The sequence below is a fragment of the Myxine glutinosa genome, chromosome 4 (assembly GCF_964187855.1).
Source record: "Myxine glutinosa chromosome 4, kmMyxGlut1.1, whole genome shotgun sequence".
NCBI classification, from domain to species: Eukaryota; Metazoa; Chordata; class Myxini; order Myxiniformes; family Myxinidae; genus Myxine; species Myxine glutinosa.
The window spans coordinates 13,608,052-13,627,901 of record NC_136264.1 but is presented as its reverse complement, the minus strand read 5'-3'; the positions used below and the strand labels follow the sequence as shown (position 1 = coordinate 13,627,901).

Below are 19,850 nucleotides of genomic sequence, written 5' to 3'. Positions count from 1 at the left end.
TCCCCCCTACACACACACACACACCCCACCCCCAACACACACACACACACACATATCCACACACACACACACCCCACCCCCAACATACACACACACACACACACACACACACACACACACACACACACACACACATCCACACACACACACACACAAACACGCGCACACCCCTCCCCCCACACGCACACACATATCCAGACAAGCGCGCATCCCCCTCCCCCCAACCCCAAGACACATCCCACACGCACATCACATCCCCCGACACACATCCCCATGCCCCCCCCACACACACATCCCCCCACACACACACACATCCCCACACACACACACATTCCCCCTACCCCCCACCCACATACACACACATACACACACACAAACACATGCACACGTCCTCCCACCCCCACCCCCAACACACACACACACACACACACACATATATCCCCCCACCCCTAACACACACACATGCACACATCCCCCCCCACCCCCAACACACACACACAAACACACACATATCCCCCACCCCTAACACACACACAAACACATGCACACATCCCCCCACCCCCCCCCAACCCTAACACACATGCACACACACAAACACCCCCACACCCCTCCCCCCACACGCACACCCCTCCAAACACACACACACACACACACACACACACACACACACACACACACATCCCTCCCCCCCTCCACACACACACACATCCCTCCCCCCCTCCACACACACACACATCCCTCCCCCCACACACACACACACATCCCTCCACCCCCCCACACACACACACACATCCCTCCACCCCAACACACACACACATCCCCCCTACACACACACACACACGCTTATTTTTCAAGATATGCAGGTTGCAAGGTCAGACATATATATGGTGGCGGCCATCTTGGATTTTGACGTGGCGACCCAATTTTCGACAGCGTCCTTCCTTGTGCCTAGATACACCCACACACCAAATTAGAAGTTGCTACTTCGCTTATTTTTCAAGATATGCAGATTGCAAGGTTCAGACATACATGGTGGTGGCCATCTTGGATTTTGCCGTGGCGACCCAATTTTCAATAGCTGGCGCATGCGCAGATGGGTTGCACTGCGATGCCACTGAAAAGCGACTGAGAAAACCGCGCATGCGCAGATCGCGGACATGATTCATTTCGAATTCTATCTTTATTTAATTTCCGAAAAGACGTCTGCATTCGAAAATCGCGTGATGACGTCACGACGTAAATGCATTTCTTCATATAACTTCAGATGGGCTGGATGGATTGTGACGAAATAAACGGCATCGTGTAGGGCATTTATTTGCGCAAATTTCAAGACCAATTACGACCATGACAGCCATTTCCTTCTCGCACAGCACCTTACGTAATATGTGGATGGATGTTTGCATATGCGCAAATGGGCCACTGTATTTTCGTGTATTACGTACGCGCCTTGATGGGCTTACTTTCAGTGAAATACGATCGAGTTAAAAATAGTCAGAATTTGAGCAAATCTGTTTCATTCGTTTGTTAATATGCCTCATCTATTGACAAATCTGCAATTATAATTTTTTTTGCGGTTCAAATGACCGCGGGAGATCGCGTTATCGTGAGCACGTTCTGGAAAGACAAAATGGTGTGTTTCTTCTTCTTTCAACAATAAAGACATAGCTTCGCGACCGAACATCCAATCATCTTGAAATTTTGCACACTTGTTCCGCTTGATGAGAGCCACATTGCATTAAAAATTCAAGTCGATCCATGCAGTGGTTCAAGAGTTACAAGCTTTTTAAAATTTAAACTTCCATTATTTATTGCGGCCAAACCATGTGACATCAAAACGTCTCAAGTAATGATGAAACAACCCCCCATGAGGAACATTTGTGTAAAGTTTCCACTCGATATCTCCACAAATTATGGAAGTGATTCCATTTCTAGTTTGAAATTTTAAAACGTCATAACTCTGAAACCACGTGTCGGATGACGTCGTGCTCGCTGACTTTTTTGTTCGTCATGGGTATGCGAATATGCATGCCAAGTTTGGGCTCGATCCGTTCAGCCGTTGCGGAGAAAAAGGGTTTTTTGTGTTTTTTCACGGAAAACAAGATGGCGGCCGAACCATGTGACGTATGACTTCGAAAATTTTCGCATTCTGAGTTTTTTTTAACTAAACATCTGGGGAAAAAATCCCATTTTCGGGGGAGAAAATTTTTTGTTTGACGAATTCTTACCTCTTAACGTTAGCATTTTTAATATACTCGATACACATGTCTTTTGTTCCCATTGAAGAGTTCTTTAGAATGAGCCATTCCTCAAATTTTTCCATTGCGCCGTTGCGGAGATACAGAGCGGAAAATTTGAATTTGTTTTACAAGATGGCGCCCACACCACGTGACCTATGACGTCATAATTAGCATGATAAAATTCTAGGAGCCGAGAGGATCATTTGATGAAAATTTCCTGTCAATCCGACCAGCGGTTGCTGAGAACATTAATTATGAAGTTTTCGGAGGTGCAAAATAGGGCGGAAGAATAATAATAATAAGAAAAACTCTAGCAGTAATAATAGGTTACTCTCCATTTATGGAGAGTAAACCTAATAATGCATTTATTTTATATAGCGCTTTTCAGGAAGCCCAAAGACGCTTTGACAGAGTGCAAAACATAATGCATAGCAAAACATAAAAACAATTGCAAAAAAGAAGAATCAATAGGGAAATATTCAAAGCGCAAAGGAGGGAGAAGGAGAGGAGATAGTCAGGGGTTAGATGCTGCGGGTTAAATGTTGAATGCAGTGTTGAACAGGTGGGTCTTGAGTGATGTTTTGAATGTGGTGAGTGAGGAGGAGTCTCTGATGGTGTGAGGTAGTGAGTTCCAGAGGGTGGGAGCAGCGATGGAGAAGGCCCTGTCCCCCCAGGATCTGAATTTGGTCCGGATGGGGGGGGGGGGGGGGTCGGGAGGTTGGTACCAGCAGAGCGGACGTTGCGGGTGGGAGTGTGTCTGGAGAGGAGGTCAGCCAGGTAGGATGGGGCCAGGTTATGGAGGGCTTTGTAGGTCAACAGGAGGATTTTGTACTGGATTCTCTGGGAGATGGGGAGCCAGTGAAGCTTGTAAAGGACGGGGGTGATGTGGTCACGGGTCCGGGAATGGGTGAGTAGACGGGCAGCGGAGTTCTGAATGTATTGGAGTTTATTGGTGATTGTTGAGGGTGAACCATAAAGGAGGCTATTGCAGTAGTCCAGACGGGAAGTGATGAAGGCGTGGATGAGGGTTTCTGCAGCCACGGAGGAGAGGGATGGACGGAGACGGGCGATGTTTTTCAGGTGAAAGAAGGCTGTCTTTGTGATCTGTTTAGTGTATTTGTCGAAGGAGAGGGTTTGGTCAAAGATGATGCCAAGATTCCGGATGTGAGGGGAGGTGGATACTGGGATACCATCGATGTTGAGGGCAAAGTTATGGGTGGATTTTATGAGCGTTTTTGGGCCAATGATGATTATTTCAGATTTATCATAGTTAAGTTTGAGGAAGTTGATTTGAAGCCAGGATTTTATTTCAGTGATGCAGTTTGTCAGGATAGAGTGGGTGGCGGTGGAGATGGACTTGGTGGAGATGAAAAGCTGGATGTCATCGGCGAAGCAGTGGAATTGGAGACCATGATGGCGGATTAAGTGACCGAGGGGGGACAGGTAAAGGATGAAGAGGAGGGGGCCAAGAACTGAACCTTGGGGGACACCTTGGGGGAGGGGAGCAGTGGGGGATTTGCAGTTATTGATGGAGATGAACTGGCGTCTGTCAGAGAGGTATGATTTAATCCAAGAGAGGGCAGTGCCGGTAATGTTAAAGGTGGTTACAAGTCGGGTGAGGAGGATGGTGTGATCGATGGTGTCAAAGGCGACGCTGAGGTCGAGGAGGATGAGAATGTTGAGGTTGCCAGCGTCAGAGGAGAGGAGAAGGTCGTTGGTGATTTTGAGGAGAGCAGTTTCAGTACTGTGGTTGGAGCGGAATCCGGATTGGAATGTTTCATACAGGTTATTGGCAGAGAGGTGATGTTTGAGTTGAGTGGCTATAGCACGTTCCAAAACTTTTGACAGAAAGGGTAGGGTGGAGATGGGTCTGAAGTTATTTAGGGTGTCAGGGTTTCGTCCAGGTTTTTTCAGAATGGGGGTAACAGCAGCAATTTTGAGGGACGGTGGGACGATGCCTGTAGACAGGGAGGAGTTTATTGTTGCAATGATAAGTGGAGAGAGAGCAGGAAGGGAGGCCTTGACAAAGCTGGAGGGGATGGGGTCAAGAGTGCAGGTGGCAGTTTTCATTCCTATGAGGAGTTCAGAGAGGTCAGTAGGGGAGACTGGGGAGAATTGAGACAGGGGATGGCAGGATAAGGGGGGGGGGCAGGTGGTTTGAGGGGGAGCGGGTGCGGCGGTGGTCAAGCTGTTGTAGATGTTTTCAATTTTGCGTTGGAAGAATGAAAGGAAGGAGATGCAGTTGTCGACTGTGAATGACTGGGTGGTGGTGTTCAGGGGGCTGAGGAGTTTGTTTATTGTAGAGAAGAGTGCTTTTGGGTTTCCAGAGCCAGAGTGGATAATTTGAGAGTAGTAGGCGGAGCAGGCGCGGGAGAGGGCATCTTTATAGTGTTGTAGGTGGTCCTTGTAGGCCTGGGAGTGAACTGTGAGACCTGTTTTATTGCGGAGTCTTTCAAGTTGGCGAGCACGAGTTTTCATCAGGCGGAGTTCAGGGGTAAACCAGGGAGCAGAATGGGTGAAAGAAACTGTTTTGGTTTTCATAGGCGCAAGCTGGTCAAGGCAGGAGGAGAGAGTGTGGTTGTAGTAGTCAGTGAGGTCAGAAGTGGTGTGGAGGTCAACGAAGGGAGAAGTGGACATTTTTTCAGAGAGGGTGGATGAGAATGAGGTAGGTGAAAGAGCGTTTAGCTTACGGAAGTTGATAGTGCGATAATGCCTTGGTGCTGGGGTGGGGATGTTGATGGTCATAGTGATGGCTAAGTGGTCAGAGAGAGTGAGGTCGGAGCCAGAGAGATGGTGCAAAATTAGTCCAGTAGAGCAGACAAGGTCCAAAATGTGACCACGGTTATGGGTAGGAAAGTTGACATGTTGAGTGAGGTTAAAGCAGGTGAGTAAATCAGTGAAGTCAGTGGTTATCGTGGAGTCAGTGGAGTCCATGTGGATATTGAAATCACCGAGGAGGAGGATTGAGGGGGAGAGGGAACATAGCTGGGTCAGAAAGTAGGAGAAGTCAGACAGGAATGATGGGTGTGGTTTGGGAGGGCGGTAGACAACAGCCATGACTGACTGTGTGTGACCAGAGAGTTTAAAAGCCAGGTGTTCAAATGATGGAGCAGATGCGATGGAGATGAGGCTGGTCCTGATGTCTTGTCGGTGAATAACGGCAATTCCACCACCTCGGCCCTCCGAGCGTGGTTTATTGATGTAAGAATATCCATTGGGTGTGGTGAGGTTGAGTGCGAAGTCGTCCAGAGGTTGTTGCCAGGTCTCAGTGAGACAGAGAAAGTCCAGTTTATTTTCCAGGATGTAGTCGTTCAGGATGAGGCATGTGTTGTTGAGGGACCGGGTGTTGAACAGGGTGAGCTTGATGTTGTTTTGTACGGCGGGTATGAATTCAGGTGATTTGGCCAGGGTTCGCAGACAGGAGGTGCGATTGTGTGCGTTGTTGTGACCAGGTGTGCTGGGACGATGAGTGGGAGTGCGCTGAGCCGACCAGAGGACGGGGATGGAGTGACCTGATTGTAAATAAACAAACTTACGACCGGAGCCACGGTGAATGTACCTGGGTCGACGCAGGAGTCCATTGGATTTGATTGCAGAGATGCATGATGGGGTGGAGCGGGTATTAAGCAGGAGAAGCCTTGCGGCAGAGTACCGCAGAGCCATGCCAGCAGGAGCGAAGAGACGAGCACAAGGCCAAGGTCGAGGAGTGAAACAATGGGCACAACCCACGGGAGCGGGCCCGAGGAAACAGCGAAGGAGCCGAGCAGGTGAAGCTAGGAGCAGAGCCGGGACCATGCAGAGGGCAGACAGGAGCGAAGAGACGAGCACGAGGCCAAGGTTGAGGAGGCAAAGCGGCAAATGCAGTGGCAAACGACCGCCGCCGCTAATCAAGATCACGGCGGCAAACCGCCATCACCACCGCTGCAAACAATGGGCACAACCCACGGGAGCGGGCCCGAGGAAACAGCGAAGGAGCCGAGCAGGTGAAGCTAGGAGCAGCAGAGCAGAGCCGGGACCATGCAGAGGGCAGACTCAATGGCCAAAAATCCGCCACGACCACCACCAGAATTTATACGTCTAGTTTATATGTCTAGTTTATACGCCTTCATTTATACGTCTAGTTTATACGCCTTCATTTATACGTCTTCATTGATACGCCTTCATTTATTCGTCGAGTTTATACGCCTTCATTTATACGCCTAGTTTATACGCCTTCATTTATACATCGAGTTTATACGCCTTCATTTATACACCTTCATTTATACACCTTCATTTATACGTCGAGTTTATACGCCTTCATTTATACGTCTAGTTTATACGTCTAGTTTATACGCCTTCATTTATACGTCGAGTTTATACGCCTTCATTTATACATCGAGTTTACATGTCGAGTTTATATGTCTAGTCTATACGCCTTCATTCATACGCCATCATTTATACGTCGAGTTTATACGCCTTTCATTTATATGTCGAGTTTATATGCCTTCATTTATACATCATTTATACGCCTTCATTTATACGTCTAGTTTATACGTCTAGTTTATACGCCTTCATTTATACGTCTAGTTTATACATCTAGTTTATATGCCTTCATTTACACGTCGAGTTTATACGCCTTCATTTATACGTCTAGTTTATACGCCTTCATTTATATGTTTAGTTTATACGTCTAGTTTATACGCCTTCATTTATACGCCTTCATTGATACGCCTTCATTTATACGTCGAGTTTATACGCCTTCATTTATACGCCGAGTTTATACGCCTTCATTTATACATCGAGTTTATACGCCTTCATTTATACGCCTTCATTTATACACCTTCATTTATACGTCGAGTTTATACGCCTTCATTTATGTGTCTAGTTTATACGTCTAGTTTATACGCCTTCATTTATACATCAAGTTTACATGTCGAGTTTATACGTCTAGTTTATATGCCTTCATTCATATGCCTTCTTTTATACGTCGAGTTTATACGTCGAGTTTATATGTCGAATTTATACGCCTTCATTTATACATCGCGTTTATATGTCGAGTTTATACGTCTAGTTTATATGTCTAGTTTATACGCCTTCATTTATACGTCGAGTTTATACGTCTTCATTTATTCGTCGAGTTTATACGTCGAGTTTATACGTCGAGTTTATACATCGAGTTTATACGCCTTCATTTATACATCGAGTTTATACGCCTTCATTTATACGTCGAGTTTATACGCCTTCATTTATATGTTTAGTTTATACGTCTAGTTCATACGCCTTCATTTATACGCCTTCATTTATACGCCTTCATTTATACGTCGAGTTTATACGTCGAGTTTATACGTCGAGTTTATACATGCGTTTAGGGCCTTGAAGCAAGCATTGCATGACGAATAATTGGTAATTTACATGGGACGGTGAACGGTATGCATTGTGAGTGCTTGAATAGGTGAAGAGGATAGGAATCGGGCAGTTTGCTGAATTGCATTGCGAATCTTCGAGGATAGATGGAGGAGGATGAGAATATCAAATTTGTCCAGTGTTACAGACTCTCAAAGGAATCATTTAGTTGGCTACTGAATCTAGTGCCAGATGACCTGGATCAACCTATGATGAGGTGTAATGTGCTGAATCCTCTCCAACAATTGTCCGTGGTGCTTTGATTTTATGCAACTGCATCATTTCGATTGGATGTTGGAGATATGAGCGGTCCTTCACAGGCGAATCGACTGTTTAGACGTGCACAATTAATCGGCTGTTTATCTCCCTTCATAAATTTATGTTTAGATGGGCGATTAGCTGTGCGTGTACAACGATGTTTTTGTCAGTGTTAATTAAGGGTGGACTATTTGATAGCAAAACGCTCGCTAAGCGCCTTTTGTAAATGTGGCCTTGCATGGTTCAGTGCTACGTTAGTGAATATGGCAGAGGGCAGCACGATGTTGTCAGTGCGGGTAAAGCAGTGTGCTGTTATTGGGTTTCTAACAGCAGAGAACATGCCTGCTATTGACATTCATCGGCGAATGAAAGTTATGTATGGCAATGATTGCATTGATGTGAGTACTTTCCTTTGATGGGCTCGGAGTACTAAACGTCGATGGGCTAGGAATACGAAACGTCGATGGGCTAGGAGTGTGAAACGTCGATGGGCTAGGAGTACGAAACGTCGATGGGCTAGGAGTACTAAACGTCAATGGCCTAGGAGTATGAAACGTCGATGGGCTAGGAGTACGAAACGTCGATGGGCACGGAGTACGAAACGTCGATGGGCTAGGAGTACTAAACGTCAATGGCCTAGGAGTATGAAACGTCGATGGGCTAGGAGTACGAAACGTCGATGGGCACGGAGTACGAAACGTCGATGGGCTAGGAGTACAAAACGTCGATGGGCTAGGAGTACTAAACGTCGATGGACTAGGCGTACTAAACGTCGATGGGCTAGGAGTACGAAACGTCGATGGGCTAGGCGTACTAAACATCGATGGGCTTGGCATACGAAACATTGATGGGCTAGGTGTAGTAAATGTCGATGGGCTTGGTGTACTAAATACCCTGGTGTTGGCTTAGCGGTTAGGGTGCTGGCTTGGGATCCTAAGATCCTGGGTTCAAATCCCAGTCGATCGCTGAATTAATACCAGGGGGGTTGACTCAGCCTGTCATCCTTCCGAGGTCGGCAAATTGAGTACCAGCTTGCTGGGCTGAATGATCACGGTATGTACCCCGATTTAGAATAGGTACACCATATCCCTGCGCATCGTAAGAGCGTGACCAAGGGTTAGCGTCAGGAAGGGCATCCGGCCATAAAAACATTGCCTCAAACAGGGAACCATGATTGTCATGGGGCCCGCAAGGCTAACCCCCGCTCTAGCAGGGAAAATGGCCTTAAAACGATCATTCATATTCATTCTAGGTGTAGTAAATGTCGATGGGCTTGGTGTAGTAAATGTCGATGGGTTTGGTGTTCTAAACATTGATGGGCTGGGCATACTAAACATCGATGGGCTAGGTGTACTAAACATTGATGGGCTAGGTGTACTAAATGTCGATGGGCTAGGTGTACTAAATATCTATGGGCTAGGCGTACTAAACATCGATGGGCTTGGCATATGAAACATTGATGGGCTAGATGTAGTAAATGTCGATGGGCTTGGTGTACGAAACATTTATCGGCTAGGTGTACTAAATGTCGATGGGCTAGGCGTACTAAACATCGATAGGCATGGCATACGAAACATTGATGGGCTAGGTGTAGTAAATGTTGATGGGCTTGGTGTACTAAACATCGATGGGCTAGGCATACGAAACATTGATGGGCTAGGTGTACTAAATGTTGATGGGCTAGGCGTACTAAACATTGATGTGCTAGGCATAGTAAACGTCGATGGGCTAGGCGTAGTAAACATCGATGGGCTAGGTGTAGTAAACATCGATGGGCTAGGTTCATTAAACATCGATGGGCTAGGCATACTAAAGACACACAGTGAAGCTGGACAAACTGACCCTAAGGACAAATAGCATTGTGGGAGACCAATCAAGGCAACAGATATGACTCACCAACAATGCACCGATCAACTTATCAGACAATCGGCACATATTTCAGCAGACTGTCGCTACTCAGATTGGCATTTCACGTGAGCGAGAGCAGGCTAGTGCAACCACTTCCGACAATAATGTCAAGGTCACTGTGAATCACTGTTAAGTCAGCAGATGCCCAGTTCTATCGTGACCGCAAACACAACTGCACATTTTCAACCCACTCCTCGTCTCCTCCTTGCCCTCCCTCATAGTTGCGGTCCACCATTATTTGATATCTCTGTTCTAATATTTCCGATCTCCCCATTCAGGTTGCTGCTGATACTCCGGACATTGTACATTTAACAGAAACCTTTTTTCTCACAGGAGGTTTCCGATTCCTCTGTGTCTCTCCATGGCTATTCTCTTTTCCACTTTGACAGGCCTCTCCGCCGTCCTAGAGGCGATGTTGCTGTGTATGTCAAGAAATGCATTGCTCATTGTCCATTGGCCTTCACTAACCCCGCCAATTCCTCTAGAACCGTGGTTCTTAACCTGGGTTCGACCGAACCCCAGGGGTTCAGTGAGCCAGTCTCAGGGGTTCGGCGGAGGTCCTCCGAAACGCATTGCAATTTCTTTTTTTCTTTTTTTTTAAAGTTTTGTATCAATTTTGAATCTATGTGTAATTACGCTTATTATTAATATTATTATTATTTTGCTGTGTATGTTATGAACGAATGGAAATGTTATTTGTAATTGTATTCCCATCCCATTCATGGTTTCTCTGGTCTGTGTTTAAGATAAGTTGTTTCACACTGACTGTAGTAAGTTGAATCAATGAGCAACTTGCTAATTATTCTGTTGATGGTGCTTAGTTGCTTACTTACTTACTGGATTTTGGACTTTGCAGGTGTTCGGAAATTCCAGTGAATAGCCTCGATTAGCTTGCCGTGTGCCGTGTGCCATGCGTCATTGGTCGCGCCTTACTTTGGAGTTACTGATTAATTGAAAAGTAATTTGGAAATGTTTGTGGATATGCATGGTGGGTTCAGAGTTATATTAAAGTCAAAAGTGGATGGTGATTATAAAATATGATTGAATTACTCAGAAAATTATGTGTAGGTGATATAACTCCTTTGGTCGCAATTCAAAACTAACAATTCGCAGTTTTCTATGTAATATTATAATGGGATTTGAGGTGACATAGAGTTGAGTAGATAATAAATCCCGTCATCGTAACTATGTTATGTTTTCTTCGTTAAAATTTCTCAGTTTTCAGAGGGGTAGTGATTATATTTAAGCATGTTCCTTTTTAAATTTTTGTCATATAATTATCTGCCTGGACTCAATTATGATCAGTTTGTTACTTTTTTTTTTTTTTTTTGCAGTATGTCGAGCAAAAAAAGGAAGTGGTCAGAGGATTACGTGCGGTACGGGTTCACGTGTTTGACGGAACGGGACGGAAGTCAGCGTCCTCAATGCATGCTTTGCAATGTCAAGTTGAGCAACTCCAGCCTAGCACCAGCAAAACTACGGGAACACTTCAAAAAACTGCACGGCGAGGGGCAGTACAAAGATGCAACGCTGGATGAATTCAAATTGAAAAGAGTCCGATTCGACACAAGTGCTACCTTGCCCACTCTCGGCTTCGTTCCAATTGACAAACCGATCCTCACCGCGTCGTATCAAGTTGCGTACCTGATCGGAAAGCAGGGCAAACCGCACACCGTTGGCGAGACACTCATCAAACCGGCCGCATTGAAGATGGCCAACATCATGCTGGGAAAAGCTGCTGAAAACAAGTTGTCTCTCGTTCCACTCTCAAATGACACCATCAGATGCAGAATTGATGACATGAGCGACGACATCCTCGCCCATGTAGTTGCAGATTTAGTCGCGAGCCCGACGAAATTCAGCCTTCAACTCGACGAGACCACCGACGTTTCGAATTTGAGCCAGCTCATCTTATTTGTGCGTTATGTCAAAGGAGACGAGATCAAGGAAGACTTTCTGTTCTGCAAGCCTCTCACAACAACGACGAAGGCAGCTGACGTGAAGAAGCTTGTGGGCGACTTCTTCAGAAGCAACGGCCTCTCGTGGAACATGGTGGCTGCAGTTTGCTCGGACGGAGCTCCAGCCATGCTGTGATGCAACTCCGGTTTTGGAGCGCTGGTGAAGGCCGATGCACCACACATCATCGTCACGCACTGCGTCCTGCACAGACACACGTTGGCATCAAAAACCTGCCGCAAAAACTGGCCAATGTTCTGAAAATCGTCGTTGAAACTGTGAATTACGTGCGAAGCCATGCTCTGAATCATCGCATCTTCAAAGAGCTGTGCAATGAAATCGGCTCTGAATTCGAAGTCCTTCTCTACTACTCTAACGTTCGATGGTTATCACGAGGGAAGGTAGTGAGCCGTGTTTTTGCCTTGCGTGTAGAATTAGCCCTGTTTTTGCGAGAACACCAACATTGCCATGCAACACACTTCCAAGAGTCAGAGTTCATCCTCGCCTTGGCGTACTTGGCTGACATCTTCGACGCACTCAATCATCTCAATTGCCAGATGCAGGGCGGTGGAGTGAATGTCATCGAATCTGAAGAAAAGCTGAGCGCTTTCTGAAAGAAGTTACCATTGTGGAGGCGGTGAACAGAGAACGACAACTTTGCGAACTTTTCGCTACTGGACGAGTGCGTGAGCGGGATCGAAGATGAGTCTGAAGTTGGCGGCACTGCTGTACCGGGGGAGCTGAAGCAAGCGATTGCCACGCACTTGGATGAGCTGGGAAAGTCATTTGACGGCTACTTCCCCAACCAAGAGCAATACCCAGCATGGGTGCGGCAGCCGTTTACTTTCGACGTTGCAACGGCAGATGTCAACGACCAATACCTCGACGACCTCATCGAACTTCAGCAGAGCCAGACTCAACAACAACTCTTCGGCACAACAACGCTCTCAACGTTTTGGTGCCGCCAAATGGAAGGGTATCCTCACATCGCTAAAATTGCCCTTGAGATCCTCACGCCGTTCGTTACAACGTATCTCTGCGAGCATGCGTTTTCGAAACTGGTGTACATTAAAACAAAGAAAAGGAGCAGGCTTGCATGCGAAAATGATTTGAGGGTGGCCCTTGCCAAAACAAAACCACGCATTTCCCAGATCGCTTCCCGAAAAGAAGAACAGAAAACGCATTAAGATGCAATTCTTCTTAATTTTTTGGTCAAATTTGAGGGGTTCACGCGAGTGTTCGGTGGGTTTCGTTAGGGTTTGGCACCTTTAAAAAGGTTAAGAACCACTGCTCTTGAACAACTCTGGCTGCTGATACCTTTCTACAACTACCTAATGTTTGTCTGTGTGGTATACTATATACCAATGGTGACAATTCTCTTTATATAACTATTTCCTCAAACATGGATCAATTCTTAAGCACCAATCTCAATTCTCTGTTTCTCATCTGCGGCAATTCCAGCTGACACCAAACCAGCTGACTGGGTGTTGGCTCGGCAACAACCAGCCATGCCATTGCAGAAAATGCCTTCTGCAACTCTGTGGGTTTGACCCAATCTGTAAACTTCCCAACCTGGATTTCTAATACTGGTAGTAGTGTAGCAGCATAGCAAACCTGTTGTGCATTTTGTGATACAAGCACCAAATTTGGCACAAATGTACATTAATATGTTGCGAACATTTTCAGATATTGGGCCACTTGAAATTCCGTAATTTTGTTTTTCAAATTTTTTCAAATTTCGTAATTTCAAATTTTTCGGGTGACACCGTCACAATTTCGGTCTTCGAGGCCGGCCGATATAGTGGGGCGGCTTAGCCCAAATATTCAAAAGAATTGTGCATTTTGTGATACAAGCACCAAATTTGGCACAAATGTACATTAATATGTTGCGAACATTGTGTGGTCAGCAATGAAGACGAGAGTCTGAATTACATGTATGCAAAAGACCTTGTGAACCAGTGAAGCAAATACACGGGTAAGCATGAATTAAATCTAGGGCATGATATAATTTCCATGATGTTTACCTCTACACTCAATGGTGGAAGGAGGTAATGTTTTGATCCCAGCTTGTCTGTATGTCTGTTTGTCTGTTAGTCCACAAAATTCCAGACAAAGCTTGTAGTAGTGGTAGTTGTAGTGGTAGTGGTGATAACAGAAATTGTTATATAGAACTGAACTTATATTATTATTATATGCAGAAAATAACTTCATTTCTATATGCCCTGCAGTGGACAGGTTAATTGGTTTATGCACTGAAGGGGTCACCCTGGTGTGCACTGCTGTGTTCTGCCTCACTGAGTTGTTCAGGTATGATGTACTCAGCACAAGCTTCCGATCGGCCCGGAGGTGGGGGTGCGGGGCCTGTCACGGAATGTCAAAACAAACGGCCTGCCGGGGCCGCCCAAAAGTCGGGCGTGAGGGGCGCGTCCACTAATGGAACGCCTCTCGCTTCCCAGATCGAGGGCCACGTGGTCAGGAGAACCTCGTCCCTTCCGGTCACACTTTGCCTATCGGCCGGCCTTGAAGACCGAAATTGTGACGGTGTCACCCGAAAAATTTGAAATTACGAAATTTGAAAAAAAAAATTACGGAATTTCAAGTGGCCCAATATCTGAAAATGTTCGCAACATATTAATGTACATTTGTGCCAAATTTGGTGCTTGTATCACAAAATGCACAATTCTTTTGAATATTTGGGCTAAGCCGCCCCACTATAGGCCTTCCCTCCTGGACCAAGTAATGACTAGTTTTCCATCCAATCTCTTTAGTTCTTCTTCTGCCCTTTTTAGCTCTTCTGGCCACTTTCTTGTCAAGGCCCATATTTCTCTGGCTATTATAAAGGAGCAACCTCTGACGCAGAATATAGCTGTTCACAAAGGCCAACTTGCAGTGACTTCAATCTGCCCTCTCAAAAGGATTAGGCCACCATCTCCGCAACACCTGATGTTGATTCCAGCTGGGAATACTTTTACAGAAGTCTTTCATGCACCGGTTTATTCCAGCTAGTCTGTGGCTTTCCTATCCATCCTCAAGACCCCAGTACATGGAACTCTGTTGGGAGGTAGTTGCAGTGAAGCAGTTTTCATTCTCAGCAGGGAAAGCTAACCCGACTGAGGGTAAAGGGTAACTTTCATTTAGTCTCTAAGGCCTGCAACAAGTTTGTGTCCAGGCAAGCCAGAAAATATCATCTTACAAAACTCAAGGCTGAACTCTCCAACCATTCTCCAAGTCATGCTGGTGCCTTGTCACATCTGTCTCTGGTGTATACTCCCCCTCTATCCCATCCCTCACCTCAAACGGCATTACTGCAGTCTCGTCTGAGATGAGGAAGAATGTCAGATGTCTGAACATCATTGCCTCCAAATCTCGTATACCCAACCCATCCCTCTCTGGCCCCATTGTACCCTGACGTACCCGCTATCTACTAGACTTTGGGTCCTTCTCATCAAAGAAGTTCTGTCCGGCCTTGGCTCTGCCTGCTTTGGCAATGGGCTCAGATAGCATCAGTGTCCATGTTCCCAATTCCTGTTCTACCTTTCTTGCTTCCCCTTTATCTGCTATAATAAATCTGTCCTCCTTTGGTGACCATCCCTCTGCAAGGAAGTCAGCAAACATTAATCCCATCTCCAAGAAGGTGCAAAAACAGACCCTATCAATTAAAGGCCATGAGTTTGCTTCTGACGTCATCTTTTTTGTTTTCAAACAGCATGATCTCTGACCATCAGTTTGGTCTCTGTCCTGGTCACGCAACTCTGGACATGCTTTTGCTACTCTCTCAGCAATATCTGAAGGCCCTCAATCTCAAACAAGAAGTTAGGATCGTGTCCCTGGACATATCTCGTGCATTCGATGGTCTCGCATCCTGCTTTGCTTGGCAAAACTCTCCCTGTGGGTACCCATCTCAATTGGCCGAAAACACTCTGGGTGCAACTCCCACAGTCAACATGTTGCCATCAATCGAACCCTCTCCCAGTGGAGGCTGGAGTCCCCAAGGTAGTGTCTTGGGCCAAGTCTTGTTCCTCATACATATAAATGGCCTCCCTCATACATATAAATGGCCTCTCTGATACTCTGGGAAACCCTCTCTTCCTTTTTGCAGATGACAACATTGTGTCGTACAGTATCCCCATCCCTCTGCGGGGCAGACATCAGCTGCATCTTTCTCTGGTGGTCCGGGAATGATTAAACTCTGGTCTGATAAATGGAACGTAACCTCCAATCCTGGAAATTCTCAGTCTCACCCTATCACTCTGGAAGGATCGGCAAAGAAACCCCCACCTATCTAAAATAACAGCTGCAAAGTTATATCTAAATATTACAGTTAATGTCTCGTGTTTTGCATAGAGAGTTGTAGTGCTGTGTGTGAGATGCAGCTTACAATAATACCACATACCTCTCGAGGATCATCTCCTTGCAGTTTAAACTTCCGAGGAAATTTGCTACGTGCAAACTTGCATCCATTGTAGTACATGCTCCAGGAACATCCAAATGAAAACGAAGCACCACAGGTTTCTGGGTCTAGTCCTTGACAAGCACAGTTCCGGCTGCAAAGGGAGAGAGAGAGAGAGAGAGAGAGAGAGAGAGAGGGAGAGAGAGGGAGAGAGAGGGAGAGAGAGGGAGAGAGAGGGAGAGGGAGAGAGAGAGAGAGAGAGAGAGAGAGAGAGGAATGTTTAAGAAGTAGGAGCCTGGAAATGGGTGTGTTATCTGAAAGGTTTGAATTTCAGCATTTGTGGATGGCATATCTGAGAGTATGTTAGTACTCTCTATGTAAGGATGGCGCGGAAAAAAATGCCGCTCCCATCTGCTCCATACAAAACTAAAGTTGGAGTATCTTCTTTAAAAAAAAAACTCGCTTAGGCTACACATGAGAGGCTACCTGGTCTGTTCAGCTGATTGTCGAGGTAGGGATCACTTTTCAGTTCTCCAGACCAAGACAAAAGCAAAATAAAGCAAAAAAACGAGATCGGTCAGACCCAGGAATTGATCTTCTTGTTCATAATAATAATAATAATAATAATAATAATAATAATAATAATATTCTTCAGATGGCATATTTCCAAGCTGCCTCTAGCAATGGCAATGATTCTGCTCCCATTCGATAGAGTTTTACTTCCTGCAACATCCTTTCGTATTTTAATTCTCGTAGCTTGAAAGGATTCCTCGAAAAGTACGTAAAACTACATTCCTATGTAAAAGAATAGGACTGGGGTAGGCGTCGCTATGACTGTCAATCAGCTTGATGTGGGCGGAACCGCTAGACACATTTGCCTCAGTGTCGGCGTTATGCATGATAATGTTATGTGGGATCAAATAATATCAGCAGAAATATCATGTCTCGGGAAATGCCTTGTTTTTCATTGTTACATTTATGAAAATGAAATAATAGTGAGATACCAGTGCTATACACTGCACACGGGACACGTGATCACGTACCCCCCAGTCTCGGGCTCTCGGCGGCAGATTCGCTACGTCAGCGCATCACTGAGGCCTTCATATAGAACAGTTCCATCTTTGTTTTGGCATACTGCCTCGACTGCAGTAGTCAATGGTCAATTAATTGATACGTAAATATAAAGATCCTAGTTTCCCTACTCACTCAACCCTGAAGCTTGCTATGCGCAGATAAGAAAGCATGTGTACGGTGTGTTTGACGAACGTCTTTCTGATGATTTATAGTGACTGTATTTGTCTGGCAGGAATCTACTGAACTATTACCGAGATCTTCTGATTTCTCAGAACCAGGATTTGGATACTACAGATAAGTACTTTTATCTTATTTTGATAAAGTTCTTCAATGAAGTTAATTTTACAAAACTATTACCAGAGAGTGTGCTGGCACTCTCGACTCTCTCGACTCTATAATATGTTTTATTGACACTACAAGTAAGCAAAACAGTAAAAACCACGAGAGTGTCTTTCACGTCCAGCCGTGCATAAATTCCTCCCGAGAGGCTCCGCCCCTCCCCTCTGCCCCACCCTATTGGTTGGAGGAAAACCTTCAAACCACACCAGCTACATTCGAGGAGCGAACGGATGTTATCCACATCATCATTTGCACAAATCATCACTGGCTCGCAACAACAACATGGAGCCATTCATACTTTCCACTGGTGCTAATTTGTACAGCCTCAGTATTTGTACAGCTACAGATTTTGTAATTTGATTATTTTTTTACTATTATTATTTATTGATTATTATTTATTGATTATTATTATTATTTATTATTAATAATTTATTATTATTATTATTATTATTATTATTATTTATTATTATTATTATTATTATTTATTATTATTTTTACAAATTAATTTTTAAATTACAAATTTTGTAATTTTGTACATTTGTACAGCTACTACCTTTTATTGTACAGCCTACAGGAGTAATCAAGTACTGTTGTAACCAGTGGAGTGTTTGTAGAAGCTTGAAGCAATAACTGATGAAGTGTAAATGAGGCAGTGATGTAGGGATTGTTATGTGATGGCAATACTGTGAGCTACTCTCTAAACCAACATCATCCCTATCTTGTTTAGGACCTTTTTTAGACTGTAGTTTGTCATCCCTACATTGCCTTTTTAATTTAGCATACATTTTTTTATTCACTTGTAATTTATAGGTACACTGCTAAAACTTTTGGCGCACCAATTATCGGACATTTTGGGTCAAGTACATCATGCTACCCCAGGAGAATATTTTATTTATTTAGAACTTCCCCAAAAAAGTATTCCTGTAATTATATATTTGTTAAACAAATTCTGATATTCCAAGTATATAGATGTGGCGACTGGGATCTCTTAGTGATTCCGGCAGACGAACAGATAAGTTACAAATAGTCCAGTGTTACGAAGGAGGTCGAAAATCGCCGACGTATATGTGTGATGTCGATGGCCCCCAATTTTAAATTACAGCATGCCAACATTGGAGCAAAGGATGTGGTCAATCTCTTCCGAGACATTCCATTTCACCCGCACAGCCTCATGATAAAGGTACACGAACACCTGAAGCGAATTCACGTCAGGATGAGCGAGCCAATGCGATTGATTCAACATTTGTGGACGCATGAGATGCAAACAAATTGAGACAAAACAAATCGAGGGAGAATTACATTGAGGGGCGACGAATTGAAAGAAGATGAATTGTCAAGCGAATAAAATTTGGAAATAGAGTCGATCCTGTCTTTTTTTTTCTTCTTTTTTTTATATACAAGATCGAGGATCGTGAAAGAGCGAACATTAATCACACAGAAAGACAAACCGACACATAAAACACATAACATCGGGAGCGGTAGACAAGATGGGGAGAGAGGGGGAAGGACACAAACACAACATTTGAGAGCAGGGACCGAGAGACATGGAGACATCGAGAGATCTGTGGGAGGGAGAGGGCTTTGCTGGGGGAGGCATGGGAAGGGGGGGGGGGGGTGGGAGAGGTATAAAACATATGGACACTGCCAGGACTTCCAGAAAAGAAGTTGGAATTTCAAACAAGGTGTCTTATTCGCTTTGTGGATTATACCACGAGGTTCTAGGGAACCACATGATTACACGATGCATTAACGCAATGGCATCCGCCACGGAAGAAAACCTAGCGAGGAGGAGCTTTCCTATTCATCCTCGTTGCTGCAATGAAAGAAAATTTGATTTAATCGGAGATTTTACTTTTAAATAGAATTTTTGTTTTTGAAGACCACCTAGTTCAATACCACATGTGCTAAGCCCTTAAAAAAAAAAACAAAAAAAAAAACCACCTTTAGAGGCCATAAGCCCTTAACGACACCAATTAGCATGCCAAATATGATGAAAATGTGGAAGGCTGAAGACGTTTCTAAAATTCCACAAGTTTAAGCGCAGGGCCAAAATTACCCTAACATGAATGGCTTCCTTGTTCCGGTACAGGCTTTCATTACTTCCGGAAGCAACTCCGTGGCTTGTCATTACACATAATTAGAATCCGCAAGTGGAAATCATGGGTGAATGTTAACACGGCCGAAACCGGGTAAAACTTTTTCTTTTTTTTTACTGATCTCTTCAATTACCTGGAGTTGGCTTAGTGGTTAGGGTGCCGGCTTGGGATCCTAGGATCCTGGGTTCGAATCCCAGTCAATTGCTGAAT

General features: G+C 44.9%; 1 protein-coding gene across 2 annotated transcripts in view; it reads right to left on the bottom strand.

Annotated features, from left to right (window-relative positions):
* Positions 1-19,850, bottom strand: part of LOC137424446 (methylcytosine dioxygenase TET3) — a 308,223-nt gene that overhangs the window by 45,628 nt on the left and 242,745 nt on the right. For both annotated transcript variants that reach the window (XM_068111914.2, XM_068111913.2), the window contains exon 6: positions 16,135-16,285. In XM_068111914.2, coding sequence (XP_067968015.2) covers positions 16,135-16,285 — 151 coding nt within the window. The remainder of the gene's footprint in view (positions 1-16,134; positions 16,286-19,850) is intronic.